Source organism: Scyliorhinus canicula, chromosome 8, assembly GCF_902713615.1.
Source record: "Scyliorhinus canicula chromosome 8, sScyCan1.1, whole genome shotgun sequence".
Taxonomy (NCBI): Eukaryota; Metazoa; Chordata; class Chondrichthyes; order Carcharhiniformes; family Scyliorhinidae; genus Scyliorhinus; species Scyliorhinus canicula.
In genome coordinates, this window is record NC_052153.1 from 198,546,812 (window position 1) to 198,565,654 (window position 18,843).

At 48.9% G+C, this 18,843-nt stretch overlaps 1 protein-coding gene across 1 annotated transcript in view; it reads right to left on the reverse strand.

Moving 5' to 3' along the window:
* LOC119970799 (nipped-B-like protein) overlaps positions 1-18,843 on the reverse strand; it is a 559,915-nt gene that overhangs the window by 57,205 nt on the left and 483,867 nt on the right. Inside the window, 1 exon segment of the mRNA XM_038805973.1 lies at positions 11,661-11,801. Coding sequence (XP_038661901.1) covers positions 11,661-11,801 — 141 coding nt within the window.

Consider the following 18,843-nt stretch of genomic DNA (forward strand, 5'->3'; position numbering starts at 1 on the left):
ACTAGTGATAATTTACCGAAATTCACTAGACTCTGGGGTGGTCCCGGTGGATTGGAAATTAGCAAACGTGACGCCACTGTTTAAAAAAGGAGGTAGGCAGAAAGCAGGAAATTATAGGCCAGTGAGTTTAACTTCGGTAATAGGGAAGATGCTGGAATCTATCATCAAGGAAGAAATTGCGAGGCATCTGGATAGAAATTGTCCCATTGGGCAGACGCAGCATGGGTTCGTAAAGGGCAGGTCATGCCTAACTAATTTAGTGGAATTTTTTGAGGACATTACCAGTGCAGTAGATAACGGGGAGCCGATGGATGTGGTATATCTGGATTTCCAGAAAGCCTTTGACAAGGTGCCACACAAAAGGTTGCTGCATAAGATAAAGATGCATGGCATTAAGGGTAAAGTAGTAGCATGGATAGAGGATTGGTTAATTAATAGAAAGCAAAGAGTTGGGATAAATGGGTGTTTCTCTGGTTGGCAATCAGTAGCTAGTGGTGTCCCTCAGGGATCCGTGTTGGGCCCACAATTGTTCACAATTTACATTGATGATTTGGAGTTGGGGACCAAGGGCAATGTGTCCAAGTTTGCAGATGACACTAAGATGAGTGGTAAAGCGAAAAGTGCAGAGGATACTGGAAGTCTGCAGAGGGATTTGGATAGGTTAAGTGAATGGGCTCGGGTCTGGCAGATGGAATACAATGTTGACAAATGTGAGGTTATCCATTTTGGTAGGAATAACAGCAAACGGGATTATTATTTAAACGATAAAATATTAAAGCATGCCGCTGTTCAGAGAGACTTGGGTGTGCTAGTGCATGAGTCACAGAAGGTTGGTTTACAAGTGCAACAGGTGATTAAGAAGGCAAATGGAATTTTGTCCTTCATTGCTAGAGGGATGGAGTTTAAGACTAGGGAGGTTATGTTGCAATTGTATAAGGTGTTAGTGCGGCCACACCTGGAGTATTGTGTTCAGTTTTGGTCTCCTTACTTGAGAAAGGACGTACTGGCGCTGGAGGGTGTGCAGAGGAGATTCACTAGGTTAATCCCAGAGCTGAAGGGGTTGGATTATGAGGAGAGGTTGAGTAGACTGGGACTGTACTCGTTGGAATTTAGAAGGATGAGGGGGGATCTTATAGAAACATTTAAATTATGAAGGGAATATATAGGATAGATGCGGGCAGGTTGTTTCCACTGGCGGGTGACAGCAGAACTAGGGGGCATAGCCTCAAAATAAGGGGAAGTAGATTTAGAACTGAGTTTAGGAGGAACTTCTTCACCCAAAGGGTTGTGAATCTATGGAATTCCTTGCCCAGTGAAGCAGTTGAGGCTCCTTCATTACATGTTTTTAAGGTAAAGATAGATAGTTTTTTGAAGAATAAAGGGATTAAGGGTTATGGTGTTCGGGCCGGAAAGTGGAGCTGAGTCCACAAAAGATCAGCCATGATCTCATTGAATGGCGGAGCAGGCTCGAGGGGCCAGATGGCCTACTCCTGCTCCTAGTTCTTATGTTCTTATGTCACACTCCATCCTCCAGACACACACACAGACGGAGCAGACAGCCACCATCACACTCCATCCTCCAGACACACACACGGAGCAGACAGCCACCATCACACTCCATCCTCCAGACACACACACGGAGCAGACAGCCACCATCACACTCCATCCTCCAGACACACACACGGAGCAGGCAGCCATCCCCACGTTCCAGCCTCCAGACACACACACATGGAGCAGGCAGCCTACAAAGGCATCAACGCCTAGGAGGATACGAGAGATACTCTTAGCACCTCGTCTAGTCTGTATAAAATGAAAGAACAAGGTCTTTGAGAACGAACCCCTCAGATCCACTATATCACGTCAGAACAAAGACCAGCCAACCAACCACCACACATGGGTCTGCCTAATTCTCGGGAAAAATTCACCAAGGATAAGGAAATAATAGGGATGAACCACGTCCTTGGACGAAACCCATCCCTACGCCTCTTCTAATGCAGGTCACCCACTTCAGGGCTCGCTGTGGCTTCCCCAAGAGATGCACCATCGCCCGAGGGGCGCCAGGATAAAGATTTTGATAAGGATCTTCTTTTTAAACGAAAAACGCTGTTGATAGGATGTGTGCGCCATTGGCTGGTCCAGCATTTATTGCCCATCCCTGAGGGCATTTAACAGTCAACCATGTTGCCTTGGATCTGGAGTGACATAAAGACCAGACCAGGTAAGGACAACAATTTCCTAAAGACCAGAAGAAACTACAGTCGTGAACACGAACCTGCCTCCTATCCATTGACTCCATCTACATCTCTCGCTGCCGGGGGAAAGTGGGCAGCATAATCAAAGACCCCTCCCACCCGGCTTACTCACTCTTCCAACTTCTTCCATCGGGCAGGTCTGAGAACACGAACTAACATTCAAAAACAGCTTCTTCCCCACTGTTACCAGACTCCTAAACGACCCTTTTATGGACTGAACTGATCTCTTTACACATCTCTACTGAGTAGTACTACATTCCGTATGCTTCACCCGATGCCTGTGTCTATGTATTTACATTATGTATTTATATTTGCCCTATTATGTATTTTCGTTTCATGCACTGAACGATCTGTCTGGACTGTATGCAGAACAACACTTTTCACTGTACCTCGGTACACATGACAATAAACAAGCCCAATCCTAAACGACATTAGTGAACCAGATGGGTTTTTACAACAATGGCTTTGTGGTCATCTTTAGACCTTTTATTCCATGTATTTTTATTGAATTCAAATTTCACCATTTGCCATGGCGGGATTCAAACCAGGACCCCACAGCATAACAGCTTAACCCTTAACAACATAACCCTTCCGGGGAGACCAACAAATCCCTGACCTGGACAGGATAACATAGACCCTTTGGGCCTGGAGAAGAATAAGTGTAACCAAATTAAATCTAACTATGAGGAACCTTCTTTGAGCCTGCTCCAAACGATATTCAAAGCCATATTCCTGCCTCCCCCCAATAATCTTTCACATCTGAGTTAATCAAGAATCTATCCAGCTCAGCATTAATACTCAACAGGCTCTGCTTCCACTGCCTTTTGAGGAAGAGTTCAGAGACTCACGATCCCTCAGAGAAAATGTTTTCCTTCATCCGTCTTAAATGGGCAGCCCCTTATTTTTAAACAGTGACTTCTAGTTCCAGATTCTCTAACAAGATACATCCTCTCCACATTCACCCTGTCAAGATCCCTCAGGATCTTCTATGTTTCAATCAAGACACCTCTTACTCTTCTGAACTCGAGGATACAAGCCTAGCATGTCCAACCTTTCCTCGAGGAAATCTGCCCATTCTTCGAATTAATCTAATAAATTATCTCTGAACTGCTGCTAATTCATTTACACCTTTCCTTAAATGAGGTGCCGAGTACTGCACACAATACTCCAGACGTGGTCTCGCCAATGCACTGTATAAATATAGCATAACCTCCCTCCTTTGTAATCAATTCCTCTCACAAAAAAAGATAATCTTCTATTAGCTTTCCTAATTACTTGCTGTACCTGCACACAAACCTTTTGTGGTTTTTGCACGAGGTTTATGCTTGCGCTTTTCAAGGAGACACATCCGGAGTAAGCAAATCCAGAGTGGGAAGTTGGACATTGGTAATTTGGTGCAGTGAGGTAATTTGGTGCAGAGAGAGAGAAGATGCTTTTTCGGAGGTGCTTTTTAACCCTGGTAAGTGACTGGTAACTAGTTTTTCTTTTCGTTGTCTAATTTATTTATTTTTACTTTGAAATTGTAGTCGTTTAAGTTTACCTAAGGTTTATGACATGGCAGGAGATCCCAGACCCGTGTCATGCTCCTCGTGTGCGATGTGGGAGCTCAGGGACACGTCCACTGTCCCTGGCTCTTTCACGTGCAAGAAGTGTGTTCAGTTGCAGCTCCTGTTAGACCGCTTGACGGCTCTGGAGCTGCGGATGGACTCGCTTTGGAGCATCCGCGATGCTGAGGAGGTCGTGGATAGCACGTTTAGCGAGTTGGTCACACCGCAGGTGAAGCTTACTGAGGGAGATAGAAAATTGGCGACCAAAAGACAGAGCAAGAGTAGGAAGGCAGTGCAGGTGTCCCCTGCGGTCATCTCCCTGCAAAACAGATATACCGCTTTGGATACTGTTGAGGGAGATGGCTCACCAGGGGAAGGCAGCAGCAGCAAGGTTCATGGCACCGTGGCTGGCTCTGCTGCACAGCAGGGCAGGAAGAAAAATGGCAGGGCTATAGTGATAGGGGACTCGATCGTAAGGGGAATAGACAGGCGGTTCTGTGGACGCAATCGAGACTCCAGGATGGTATGTTGCCTCCCTGGTGCAAGGGTCAAGGATGTCTCGGAGTGGCTGCAGGACAGGACATTCTGGGGGGGGGTGTGAACAGCCAGCTGACGTGGGGCACATAGGCACCAACGATATAGGTAAAAAACGGGATGAGGTCCTACAAGCGGAATTCAGGGAGTTAGGAGATAAACTAAAAAGTAGGACATCAAAGGTAGTAATCTCAGGATTGCTACCAGTGCCACGAGCTAGTCAGAGTAGGAATGTCAGGATAGATAGGATGAATGCGTGGCTCGAGAGATGGTGCAAGAGGGAAGGATTCAAATTCCTGGGGCATTGGGACCGGTTCTGGGGGAGGTGGGACCAGTACAAACCGGACGGTCTGCACCTGGGCAGGACTGGAACCGATGTTCTAGGGGGGGGGGTGTTTGCTAGAGCTGTTGGGGAGGGTTTAAACTAATGTGGCAGGGGGATGGGAACCGATGCAGGAAGTTGGAAGGTAGTAAAACAGGGACAGAAGCAGAAGGAAGTAAGGGGGAAAATGCAAGGCAGAGAAGACATAGTCAAAAATCAAAAAGGGCGACAGTACAAGGTACAGTGACTGAGGGGAGCTCAGTGAATAGGCCCAGTAATACTAGAAGGAATAAAACTGGAGATGTTAAGATTCAAACCAGAGGTAAAAAAAACCCAACATAAGTGTGCTTTACCTGAATGCTCGTAGTATTCGGAATAAAGTAAATGAGTTGATGGCACAAATCATCGTGAATGACAATGATTTAGTGGCCATTACTGAAACATGGTAAGGGAGGGGGGTGTTGCTCTGTTATTTAAGGATGACATCTGGGCAATAGTAAGGGATGACATCGGTGCTATGGAGGATACGGTTGAATTCATTTGGGTGGAAATCAGGAATAGTAAGGCGCAAAAGTCACTGATAGTAGTCTATCGGCCACCAAATAGTAACGTTATGGTGGGGCTGGCAATAAATAAAGAAATAACTGATGCATGTAGAAATGGTACAGCAGTTATCATGGGGGATTTTAATTTACATGTCGATTGGTTTAACCAGGTCGGTCAAGGCAACCTTGAGGAGGAGTTTATAGAATGTATCCGTGATAGTTTCCTAGAACAGTATGTAATGGAACCTACAAGGGAACAAGTGGTCCTAGATCTTGTCCTGTGTAATGAGACAGGATTGATTCATGATCTCATAGTTAGGGATCCTCTCGGAAGGAGCGATCACAATATGGTGGAATTTAAAATACAGATGGAGGGTGAGAAAGTAAAATCAAATACTAGTGTTTTGTGTTTAAACAAAGGAGATTACAATGGGATGAGAGAAGAACTAGCTAAGGTAGACTGGGAGCAAAGACTTTATGGTGGAACAGTTGAGGAACAGTGGAGAACCTTCCAAGCGATTTTTCACAGTGCTTAGCAAAGGTTTATACCAGCAAAAGGGAAGGACGGTAGAAAGAGGGAAAATCGACCGTGGATATCTAAGGAAATAAGGGAGAGTATCAAATTGAAGGAAAAAGCATATAAGGTGGCAAAGATTGGTGGGAGACTAGAGGACTGGGAAATCTTTAGGGGGCAACAGAAAGCTACTAAAAAAAGCTATAAAGAAGAGTAAGATAGAGTATGAAAGTAAACTTTCTCAGAATATATAAACAGACAGCAAAAGTTTTTACAAATATCTAAAACAAAAAAGAGTGGCTAAAGTAAATATTGGTCCTTTAGAGGATGAGAAGGGAGTTTTAATAATGGGAGATGAGGAAATGGCTGAGGAACTGAACAGATTTTTTGGGTCGGTCTTCACAGTGGAAGACACAAATAAAATGCCAGCGACTGATAGAAATGAGGCTATGGCAGGTGAGGACCTTGAGAGGATTGTTATCACTAAGGAGGTAGTGATGGGCAAGCTAATGGGGCTAAAGATAGACAAGTCTCCTGGCCCTGATGGAATGCATCCCAGAGTGCTAAAAGAAATGGCTAGGGAAATTGCAGATGCACTAATGATGATTTACCAGAATTCACTAGACTCTGGGGTGGTCCCGGTGGATTGGAAATTAGCAAACGTGACGCCACTGTTTAAAAAAGGAGGTAGGCAGAGAGCAGGAAATTATAGGCCAGTGAGCTTAACTTCGGTAGTAGGGAAGATGCTGGAATCTATCATCAAGGAAGAAATAGCGAGGCATCTGGATAGAAATTGTCCCATTGGGCAGACGCAGCATGGGTTCATAAAGGGCAGGTCGTGCCTAACTAATTTAGTGGAATTTTTTGAGGACATTACCAGTGCAGTAGATAACGGGGAGCTAATGGATGTGGTATATCTGGATTTCCAGAAAGCCTTTGACAAGGTGCCACACAAAAGGTTGCTGCATAAGATAAAGATGCATGGCATTAAGGGTAAAGTAGTAGCATGGATAGAGGATTGGTTAATTAATAGAAAGCAAAGAGTGGGGATTAATGGGTGTTTCTCTGGTTGGCAATCAGTAGCTAGTGGTGCCCCTCAGGGATCCGTGTTGGGCCCACAATTGTTCACAGTTTACAAAGATGATTTGGAGTTGGGGACCAAGGGCAATGTGTCCAAGTTTGCAGATGACAATAAGATGAGTGGTAAAGCGAAAAGTGCAGAGGATACTGGAAGTCTGCAGAGGGATTTGGATAGTTTAAGTGAATGGGCTAGGGTTTGGCAGATGGAATACAATGTTGACAAATGTGAGGTTATCCATTTTGGTAGGAATAACAGCAAACGGGATTATTATTTAAACGATAAAATATTAAAGCATGCTGCTGTGCAGAGAGACCTGGGTGTGCTAGTGCATGAGTCACAGAAAGTTGGTTTACAGGTGCAACAGGTGATTAAGAAGGCAAATGGAATTTTTTCCTTCATTGCTAGTGGGATGGAGTTTAAGACTAGGGAGGTTATGTTGCAATTGTATAAGGTGTTAGTGAGGCCACACCTGGAGTATTGTGTTCAGTTTTGGTCTCCTTGCTTGAGAAAGGACATACTGGCACTGGAGGGTGTGCAGAGGAGATTCACTAGCTTAATCCCAGACCTGAAGGGGTTGGATTATGAGGAGAGGTTGAGTAGACTGGGACTGTACTCGTTGGAATTTAGAAGGATGAGGGGGGATCTTATAGAAACATTAAAAATTATGAAGAGAATAGATAGGATAGATGTGGGCAGGTTGTTTCCACTGGCGGGTGAAAGCAGGACTAGGGGACATAGCCTCAAAATAAGGGGAAGTAGATTTAGGACTGAGTTTAGGAGGAACTTCTTCACCCAAAGGGTTGTGAATCTATGGAATTCCTTGCCCAGTGAAGCAGTTGAGGCTCCTTCATTACATGTTTTTAAGGTAAAGATAGATAGTTTTTTGAAGAATAAAATACTTTTGGTTTCAACGGGAGTGCGTCCAATTGTGGGCAGCAGACTTTAGGAAAGATGAAGAAATGTTTGAGTGGAACTTCAGCTCCGTGGACAAATTGGAGAAAATGAGGTTGTTCCCAGAAAGAAAAGGTAATTTCAGAAACCATGAAGTGCCTTCTCTGGCAGTGGGACTGTTGGATCTCAGGGCCTGTGAAGGACCGGACAGTGGCAGAGTGAAGTTTGCGTGAGGAGTGAGAATGGCGGGTCATGATGCTGGCAGACAGCACCAGTTCACTGGCTTCCACAAGTCCTTAAATGCCGACACCACCACAGGGAGGAGGAATTATGTGATAGCTACATATGCAGGGATTGCAGCAATGTGTTTGTTCTTCAAACTGAAATCCAAGAAGGCGATACTAGCATCAATCACAGAAAATAAATTATGTATGGTTTGCCTCTGGGGCAGGACAATGCAATTTAAATACCAGCATGTGAAATCTGTGAAAACTCTGCAATCGTGTCACGATAATGGTGTATATCGGTCTACACAAATAAAACTCATGCGACGCCACGTGTTTAAAAGAAAAGAGAAGAGAATGCTGTCCGCATGCATGTTCCTTCAGGCAGATCCAGCAGTGCCCAGGCTCGGTGCCCAGCAGGACATAATACCACATTCAGCACGCGATCCCAGTACCGTCTCCTCCTGACCTCCGTGCTCTGTCCAAGGACCAAATTTCTTTTTATAAACGACAGAGTCTTTGTGCCAGAAGAGGTGAGAGGGAGCAGGTAATGCGCCCGGCACGCACACTGACGTCACGCGATCTGTGCTTTGGTCATGAAATCTGGAGGAGATTTTCCTCCATTCTTCAGCTGCCAGCAAGCTAACATAATAATAATAGCTTATTGTCACAAGTAGGCTTCAATTAAGTTACTATGAAAAGCCCCTAGTTGACACATTCCGGCGCCTGTTCGGGGAGGCTGGTACGGGAATTGAACCCACGCTGCGGCATTGTTCTGCATTGCAAGACAGCTGTTCAGCATACTGTGCTAAGAAACAACAGGAGTGTGTGAAGAACTGAAGATGGATCAGTTTGTAATAAGGAAAAGAGGGCTAGAGACACAAACAAGCCAGGATCTCACAACAGAATCTGCTGGAGAGAGTTTTGCAGGAGAGTCTACGGCAGGATAACGCATTGCTGGTTTGAGCTCCAGGGCACCTGATGAATGACCCAGAAATCATGAAGAGCAAGCGGTCGGCGTGGGTCATGATATTCGGCTGCTGTGGGTCCCAAAGGATGGCTGGTTGGTAAAAAAGGGTTGGTCATTAAGATCCAAAGGATGGCTGTTTGGTACAAAACACTGGTCCAGACAAGTTGGAGAGCGTGTGTGCGCGCGTCTGTGTGCATGCGTGTGTGCGTGTGTGTGCGCGAGGGAGAGAGAGCGCGCGAGGGAGAGAGCGCGCGCGAGGGAGAGAGAGCGCGCGAGGGAGAGAGAGCGCGCGAGGGAGAGAGAGCGCGCGAGGGAGAGAGAGCGCGCGAGGGAGAGAGAGCGCGCGAGGGAGAGAGAGCGCGCGAGGGAGAGAGAGCGCGCGAGGGAGAGAGCGCGCGCGAGGGAGAGAGCGCGCGCGAGGGAGAGAGCGCGCGCGAGGGAGAGAGCGCGCGCGAGGGAGAGAGCGCGCGCGAGGGAGAGAGCGCGCGAGGGAGAGAGAGCGCGCGAGGGAGAGAGAGCGCGCGAGGGAGAGAGCGCGCGCGAGGGAGAGAGAGCGCGCGAGGGAGAGAGAGCGCGCGAGGGAGAGAGAGCGCGCGAGGGAGAGAGAGCGCGCGAGGGAGAGAGAGCGCGCGAGGGAGAGAGAGCGCGCGAGGGAGAGAGAGCGCGCGAGGGGAGAGAGAGCGCGCGAGGGAGAGAGAGCGCGCGAGGGAGAGAGCGCGCGCGAGGGAGAGAGCGCGCGCGAGGGAGAGAGAGCGCGCGAGGGAGAGAGAGCGCGCGAGGGAGAGAGAGCGCGCGAGGGAGAGAGAGCGCGCGAGGGAGAGAGAGCGCGCGAGGGAGAGAGAGCGCGCGAGGGAGAGAGAGCGCGCGAGGGAGAGAGAGCGCGCGAGGGAGAGAGAGCGCGCGAGGGAGAGAGAGCGCGCGAGGGAGTGAGAGCGCGCGAGGGAGAGAGAGCGCGCGAGGGAGAGAGAGCGCGCGTGTGTGCGAGCGCGCGAGGGAGAGAGAGCGCGCGAGGGAGAGAGAGCGCGCGAGGGAGAGAGAGCGCGCGAGGGAGAGAGAGCGCGCGAGGGAGAGAGAGCGCGCGAGGGAGAGAGAGCGCGCGAGGGAGAGAGAGCGCGCGAGGGAGAGAGAGCGCGCGAGGGAGAGAGAGCGCGCGAGGGAGAGAGAGCGCGCGAGGGGGAGAGAGCGCGCGAGGGAGAGAGAGCGCGCGAGGGAGAGAGAGCGAGCGAGGGAGAGAGAGAGCGCGAGGGAGCGAGAGCGCGCGAGGGAGAGAGAGCGCGCGAGGGAGAGAGAGCGCGCGAGGGAGAGAGAGCGCGCGAGGGAGAGAGAGCGCGCGAGGGAGAGAGAGCGCGCGAGGGAGAGAGAGCGCGCGAGGGAGAGAGCGCGCGCGAGGGAGAGAGCGCGCGCGAGGGAGAGAGCGCGCGCGAGGGAGAGAGCGCGCGCGAGGGAGAGAGCGCGCGCGAGGGAGAGAGCGCGCGCGAGGGAGAGAGCGCGCGCGAGGGAGAGAGCGCGCGCGAGGGAGAGAGAGCGCGCGAGGGAGAGAGAGCGCGCGAGGGAGAGAGAGCGCGCGAGGGAGGGAGAGCGCGCGAGGGAGGGAGAGCGCGCGAGGGAGGGAGAGCGCGCGAGGGAGGGAGAGCGCGCGAGGGAGGGAGAGCGCGCGAGGGAGGGAGAGCGCGCGAGGGAGGGAGAGCGCGCGAGGGAGGGAGAGCGCGCGAGGGAGGGAGAGCGCGCGAGGGAGGGAGAGCGCGCGAGGGAGGGAGAGCGCGCGAGGGAGGGAGAGCGCGCGAGGGAGGGAGAGCGCGCGAGGGAGGGAGAGCGCGCGAGGGAGGGAGAGCGCGCGAGGGAGAGAGAGCGCGCGAGGGAGAGAGAGCGCGCGAGGGAGAGAGCGCGCGCGAGGGAGAGAGCGCGCGCGAGGGAGAGAGAGTGAGCGAGTGAGAGAGAGCGCGAGGGAGAGAAAGCGCGAGGGAGAGAAAGCGCGAGGGAGAGAAAGCGCGAGGGAGAGAAAGCGCGAGGGAGAGAAAGCGCGAGGGAGAGAGAGCGCGAGGGAGAGAGAGCGCGAGGGAGAGAGAGCGCGAGGGAGAGAGAGCAGGAGGGAGAGAGAGCAGGAGGGAGAGAGAGCAGGAGGGAGAGATAGCACAAGGGAGAGAGAGAGCACAAGGGAGAGAGAGAGAGCACGAGGGAGAGCGAGAGAGAGGCATTGCCTGAGCTGATGGTGGAGGCAAATTGAAACATGGCATTCAAAAAGTACAGGATCAGTACCTATAGAGTAAAAACATTGCTAGCCAAATTACTCTTACAGAGTGGCAACTCCCGACACAACAGGCCAAAGATGCGCCTTCTCTGCTGTAACCATTCCATTATCTCTTTTTTTTTTAAATTTAGAGAATCCAATTCATTATATTCCAATTAAGCGGCAATTTAGCCTGGTCAATCCAACTAAACAGCAGATCTTTGGGTGGTGGGGGCAAGGCCCACGCAAACACGGAGGGAATGTGCAAACTCCACACAGACAGAGACCTCAGCGCCCCGAGGCTGCAGTGCTAACCACTGCACCACCGTGCTGCCCTATTCCATTATCTTGGGAACACAAGGACGTCATTCAGTCTGTCAAGTCTGCCCTGATTTTCAATTAGATCAAGATTGATCTGTATTCCTCCAAGGTATTTGACCTTGAAAACTATGGTTTGGACTCGGCAAAACAGGCTCACTATTCTGAAGGAAAAAACCTCCGTCTCCCACTCTCAAATGAACTCTAAATCCATGTAGTCCTACTTTATTCTTACCGTCATTCCATGCTTAAGGATGAGTTTCATGAGGTCTTCCTCTATCGTGGCCAAGAAGGTCTCACTCGGATGCTCCATCAACGGGACGACCAGCTCCAAGATCTTTGCCACATTGCATATGACGAGGAAATCACTCTGTGTCTGGAAGTGGAAAAAAGGGAAATTTAGGGACTAGAATCATGAATTTTACAGCATAGACTGAGACCATATGACCTATAACCCTCATGCTGGCTCTGTCTGACAGAGGTACACACTGTGCCACAGGGGTCTTGCATCTTTATTTTGCACTAATACAAAGTTTATGAAACAGGTTATTCAGCCTAAATTAGTGAGTGAACAGTCGCATTTAACCAACCGGTTTCCATTTCCCTTCATTACTGCTGAGCCTGTAACCCTGGAATTTAATTCCACAGCACAATCACAACTTTACAGCACAAGATGCCACCCAGCCCATGAGTTTTAATAATGGGAGATGAGGAAATTGCTGAGGAACTGAACAGGCTTTTTGAGGGTTGTGAATCTATGGAATTCCTTGCCCAGTGAAGCAGTTGAGGCTCCTTCATTACATGTTTTTAAGGTAAAGATAGATAGTTTTTTGAAGAATAAAGGGATTAAGGGTTATGGTGTTCGGGCCGGAAAGTGGAGCTGAGTCCACAAAAGATCAGCCATGATCTCATTGAATGGGGGAGCAGGCTCGAGGGGCCAGATGGCCTACTCCTGCTCCTAGTTCTAATGTCCAAACAGACACCCAACCTGAACCACTTGCCAGTTCTTGGTCCGTAATCATAGAATTTACAGTGCAGGAGGCCATTCGGCCCATTGAGTCTGCAACGGCTCTTGGAAAAGCACCCTACTTAAACCCACACCTCCACCCTATCCCCGTAACCCAGCAACCCCATGTAACCCAAGGGCAATTTAGCATGGCCAATGCACCTAACCTGCACATCTTTGGACTGTGGGAGGAAACCAGAGCACCCGGAGGAAACCCACGCAGACATGAGGAGAACGTGCAGACTCCGCACAATCAGTGACCCTGCGGGAATCGAACCTGGGACTCTGGCGCTGTGTCATACTGCTAACCACTGTGCTACCGTGCTGCCCGGTAATCTTGGATATTACGGCACTTAAAGGTGCACATCCAAATACCTTTTAATATTATGAGGGTTTCTGCCTCTGCTGATCTTTTAGACAATGAGTTCCGGACACCCGCCATCCTTCTGTATGAAAACAGAACTTAAATCCCCATTAAACCTCCTGCCACTTACTGAGGCAGAAGATACAGAAGTCTGAAGACTCGCACATCCAGACATAGAAACAACTTCTTCCCCATATCTACTAGACTCCTCAACAACTCTCCCTCGGGCTGATCTGTTCCCTGTTAGAACACTATTCACAACGCCCTACGCTGCTTTTGCTCATGTATTTGCTTTGTTTGGCCCCTTGTTTCGCACTGTAACCAATCACTGTTTGTCTGTATACTTTGTCGTTTATTCTTTTTGGCTACTGTGTATGTTCCCTTGGCCGCAGAAAAATACTTTTCACTGTACATTGGTACATGTGACAATAAAACAGATCAAATATTATGCTCACTGACTACATAGGTACACAGAAGATAGGAGCAGGAGGAGGCCTTTTGCCCTTTGAGCCTGCTCCACTATTCATCACCATCATGGCTGATCATCCAACTCAATAGCCTAATCCTGCTTTTTCCCCCATTACATTTGTTCCCATTCGCCCCAAGTGCTGTATCTAGCTGCCTCTTGAAGATATTCAATGTTTTATCCCCTGTATAATTGCAACACATCCCTGCTCCTGTACTCAAAACCTCTTGCAATGAAGGCCAACATACCATTAGCCTTCTTTACAGCTTGCTGCACCTGTATGCTTACCTTCAGCGACTGATGCACAAGGACACCCAGGTCACCCACCTACTCAGCATGGGGAGGGGGGTGAGAGACTAAGTGCGTGCAGGACCCAGCGTTAGACAGGTCAAACCCCAGGATGAAGCGGATGAGTTGTAGATCACAACATCTTCACCTTCGACAACAAGTTCTTCATCCAGACACACGGAACAGCCATGGGGACCAAATTCTCACATCAATACGCCAACATTTTCATGCACAAGTTTGAACAAGATCTCCTCACCGCACAGGACCTTCAACCGATGCTATACACCAGATACATCAATGACATTTTTTCCTTTGGACCCACGGCGAAGAATCACTGAAACGACTACACAATGACATCAATAAGTTCCATCCCACCATCAGACTCACCATGGACTACTCTCCAGAATGGGTTGCATTCTTGGACAAACTTATCTCCATCAAGGACGGTGACCTCAGCACTTCGCTTTACCGAAAGCCCACGGATAAACTCATGATGCTCCACTTCTCCAGCTTCCACCCGAAACATATTAAAGAAGCCATCCCCTATGATCAAGCCCGCCGTATACATAGGTTCTGCTCAGATGAGGAGGAGCGTAACAGACATTCAAGACCCTGAATGATGCCCTCATACAAACGGGATATGGCGCTGAACTCATCAATTGACAGTTCCAACGCGCCACAGCAAAAACAAAAAACAAACCCACCGACCTCCTCAGAAGACAAACATGGGACAAAACCAACAAGATTACCCTTCGTCATCCAGTACTTCCCTGGAGCAGAGAAACTACGACACCTTCTTTGCTGCCTTCAACACGTCATCGATGAAGATGAACATCTTGCCAAGGCTACCCCCACACCTCAACTACTTGCCTTCAAACAACCGTGCAACCTTAAAGAGACCATTGTTTGCAGCAAACTACCCAACCTTCAGGAGAACAGCAAAAACGACATCACACAACCATGCCATGGCAACCTCTGCAAGACGTGCCAGATCATCAACATGGGTACCACCATTACACGCGAGAACACCACCCACCAGGTACGTGGTACATACTCATGCGACTCAGCCAACGTTGTCTACCTCATATGCTGCAGGAAAGGATGTCCCGAGGTGTGGTACATTACCGAAACCATGCAGATGCTGCAACAACAGATGAACGGACATCGTGCGACAATCGTCAGGCAGGAATGTTCCCTTCCAGTCGGGGAACACTTCAGCAGTCAAGGGCATTCAGCCTCTGATCTTCGGGTAAACATTCTCCAAGGCGGCCTTCAGGACGCTTGATAACGCAGAATCGCCAAGCAGAAACTTATAGCCAAGTTCCACACATAAGTGCGGCCTCAACCGGGACCTTGGATTCATGTCAGATTACATTCACCACCCACCACCTGGCCTGGGCTTGCGAAATCCTACCAACTGTCCAGCTCGAGACAATTCACACCTCTTTAACCTGTGATTATCCCTCTCTCCAGGTGCTCGGTCTGGACCTGTAAAGACTTAATTACTTACAAAGACTCGCATTCAAATTATAGTCTTGCATCACTGACCTTGTCTGTGTTTGTGTCTCTGGAACCCACCTATTCATTCACCTGAGGAAGGAGCTGCGCTCCGAAAGCTAGTGATTCGAAACAAACCTGTTGGACTTTAACCTGTTGTTGCAAGACTTCTTACTGTGCCCATGCCAGTCCAATGCCGGCATCTCCACATCAATCTATATGTAGATTAAAATCACCCATAATCACAGATGTTTCTTGACCACATGTATCTCTGATTTCCTGTCTAATGCTGTTCCCAACATTACCACTGCAGTTTGGTGGTCTGTATACCTCCCCAACGAATGCTTTTTGCCCCCTGATGTTTCTTAACTCGACCCAGACAGATTCCACATCACCTGCACTAATATCTTTCTTCAATATTATATCAATATATTCTTTAATCAACAATGCAACTCCTCCACCTTTTCTTTTCTCTCTACCCTTCCTAAAAACTGAATAGCTTTCAATAATTAGTTTCCATCCATGGTCACCTTGTAGCTATGTCTCCGTAATCCAAACTATATCATATCCCTTTACATCCATCAAGCTGGCTGCCCTTGGGGTGGCATGGTCAACTTGGGCCAAATGGCCTGTCTGTACTGGAACTTTTCTGTAATTCTATCATTCTCTTAATCTACCCCAATAGTTAATCAACCCCAAGAATGACTTCAACTCTGCAGTGTTTTTCAAGGCAGCCGCTTCTCTGATGGCTTTTATCTTCTCCTCCACCGGCTGTAACCCATTTGCATTGCCCCGGTAGCCCAACTGTCACCTTGTTGGTCTGGAATGTCCATTTTTCCCTTTTCAAGCGCACACCTGCGTTCGAGAATCTTTTTAGCACTTTTCCAGCTGAGTAAGTGTTCCTCTTCCGTGGAACCATTAATTAGGACATCATCTAAATAAACGGCAACTTTGGGCATTTTCCATGGTGCGTTTGAAGATTGCGCACGCTGACAATACCCCGAACGGTAACCGAGTATACTCATACCAGCCTTTGTGCATGTTGGAGACGTACTCTCATGATGCCGCATCTAACTCCAGTTGCAAGTAAGCATGGCTCATATCCAAATTGATAAATGTCAAAAACCCAGCGAGTTTAGCGTACAGGCCCTCAAGCTTAGGTATGGGGTACCAGTCCAATTTGGCTGCTCAATTGACTATTAGTTTATAATCCCTGCAAATTTGGGCTGCATTGTCTGGCTTGAGGATGGGGCCCGAACTCTACGTGTTTAATGATGGCTAGGTCTCCAAGGTGAAACCAGACTCCTGAATGACCCTCTTATTAACTGACCTCATTAACACTACACCCCTATATGCTTATCATGAATGGCGGAGCAGCCTCGAGGGGCCGAATAGCCTCCTCCTATTTGCCAACCACCACAACCATCTTCCTTTGTGCCGGGTATGACTCCTAACCAGCGGAGAGTCTCCCCCCCTGATTCTCATTGACTCCAATTTTGGTAGAACTCCTTGAAGCCATACTGGGTCAAATGCTACCTTGATGTCAAGGGCAGTCACTCTCCCCTCACCTCTGGCATTCAGCTCTTTTCTCCATGTTTGAACCAAGGCTGTAATGAGGTCAGGAGCTGAGTGGCCCTGGCAGAACCCAGACTGAGTGTCCGTGAGCAGGTTATTGCTGAGTAAGTGCAGCTTGATAGCACTGTTGATGACTCCTTCTATCACTTTGCTGATGATGGAGAGTAGACTGATAGGGTGGTAATTGGCCAGGTAGATGCCAATCTTGCAGCTGTACCTGAACAGCTTTGCTTAGCTGCAAGCTCTGGAGCACAAGTCTTCAGTACCATTGCTGGATTATTGTCAGGGCCCATAGCCTTTGCAGTATCCAGTGTCTCCAGCCTTTTAAAGAGTGGCATGGTGGCACAGTGGTTAGGACCGATGCCTCACAGCCTCAGCAACCCGGGTTCAATTCTGGCCTTTGGTGACTGCGTGGAGTTTACATATTCTCCCTGTGCCTGCATGGGTTATCTCTCAAAGCCCAAAGATATGCAGGTTAGGTGGATTGGTCATGATCAATGAGCAAGGTTGTGTGTTAGGGCATATGGAGTGGGCCGAGGTAGAGTGCTCTTTGAAATGAAATGAAAATCGCTTATTGTCACAAGTAGGCTTCAAATGAAGTTACTGTGAAAAGCCCCTAGTCGCTACATTCCGCCGCCTGTTCGGGGAGGCTGTTACGGGAATTGAACCGTGCTGCTGGCCTGCCTTGGTCTGCTTTCAAAGCCAGTGATTTAGCCCTGTGCTAAACAGCCCCTTTCGGAGGGGCGATGCAGATTCGATGGGCTGAATGGCTGTAGGAATTTCATGGATTATCACATGGAGTGAATCAAATTGGCTGAAGACTGGCATGTGTGACGCTGAGGACCTCTGGAGGAGACCGAGATGGATCACCTACCCAGCACCTCTGGCTGAAGATTGTTGAATGCTTCAGCCATGAGGTTACAGATTGTGATGGAGTATAACTCTGCCTCAAGCTGATGGCCCACAGGGCTTTATAGGAACCCTGGGTCCAGAGATAAACATGAAGACTCCTGGGGTAATAGCCTGCTGACTGTATACCACGTGCTGCCACTTCTGCTGGGTCTGGCCTGGGACAGGACATAACCCAGAATGATGTCTGGGATGTTATCTGTAAGATACGATTCCGTGTGTATGACGTCAGGCTGTTGCTCGTCAGGTCTAGCTGGCTTTTAAAGCAGACCATAGCAGGCCAGCGGCACGGGTTCAATTCCCGTACCAGCCTCCCCGAACAGGTGCCGGAATGTAGCGACTAGTGGCTTTTCACACTAACTTCATTGAAGCCTACTTGTGACAAGAAGAGATTTTCATTTCATTTCTATGAGACAGCTCTCCCAACTTTGGCACAAGCCCCCAGGAATCTGCAGGGTCGACAGGACTGGGTTTGCTGTTGTCGTGTCCAGTGCTTTGGTCGTTGCTGGGTGGTCGGCCTGGTCTCATTCATTTTTGTTTTCTTTGCAACGTTTAATACAACCGAGTGTCTCGCTCGACCATTTAAGAATCAACCACATTAGGGCAGCACGGTGGCGCAGTGGGTTAGCCCTGCTGCCTCATGGCGCCGAGGTCCCAGGTTCGATCCCGGCTCTGGGTCACTGTCCGTGTGGAGTTTGCACATTCTCCCCGTGTCTGCGTGGATTTCGCCCCCACAACCCAAAAAAAATGTGCAGGCTAGGTGGATTGGCCACGCTAAATTGCCCCTTAATTGGAAAAAATGAATTGGGTACTCTAAATTTATTTTTTAAAAGTCAACCACATCGCTGTGGGTCTGGAGTTTCATGTAGACCTGAGCAGGTGGAGGAAATTCTCCTACCTGGGTCCTTGGTTATGTTGCTGATATCTCCAATTCATTCTCACACCAACCAATGAAACCAGAAGTTCTGATTCATTAAAAGATCTCATTTTAGAACACGTCCTTCAAAGTGTTTAACCTTCTCTGTCCTCATGCTTGGTATTTGCAAGACCAGCATGAATTTCCCATTAAAATAAAACAAAAGTCCCTGGATGTTTGGATGCTAGAAAAACTCAGCAGGTTCGGCACCATCTGCGGCGAGAGAAACAGAGTTAACATTTCGAGTCAAATGTCTCTCTTCTTTGGAACTAAAGATCATACTTAACGCAAAACATCAACTCTGTTTCTCTCAGAGAACGACTTCCGGGCGGCGAGCGAGGAGGTCGCAGGGAGAGGGGCTCCCGCAAGCGGTGGACAGCAGGAGGAACAGCCCCCC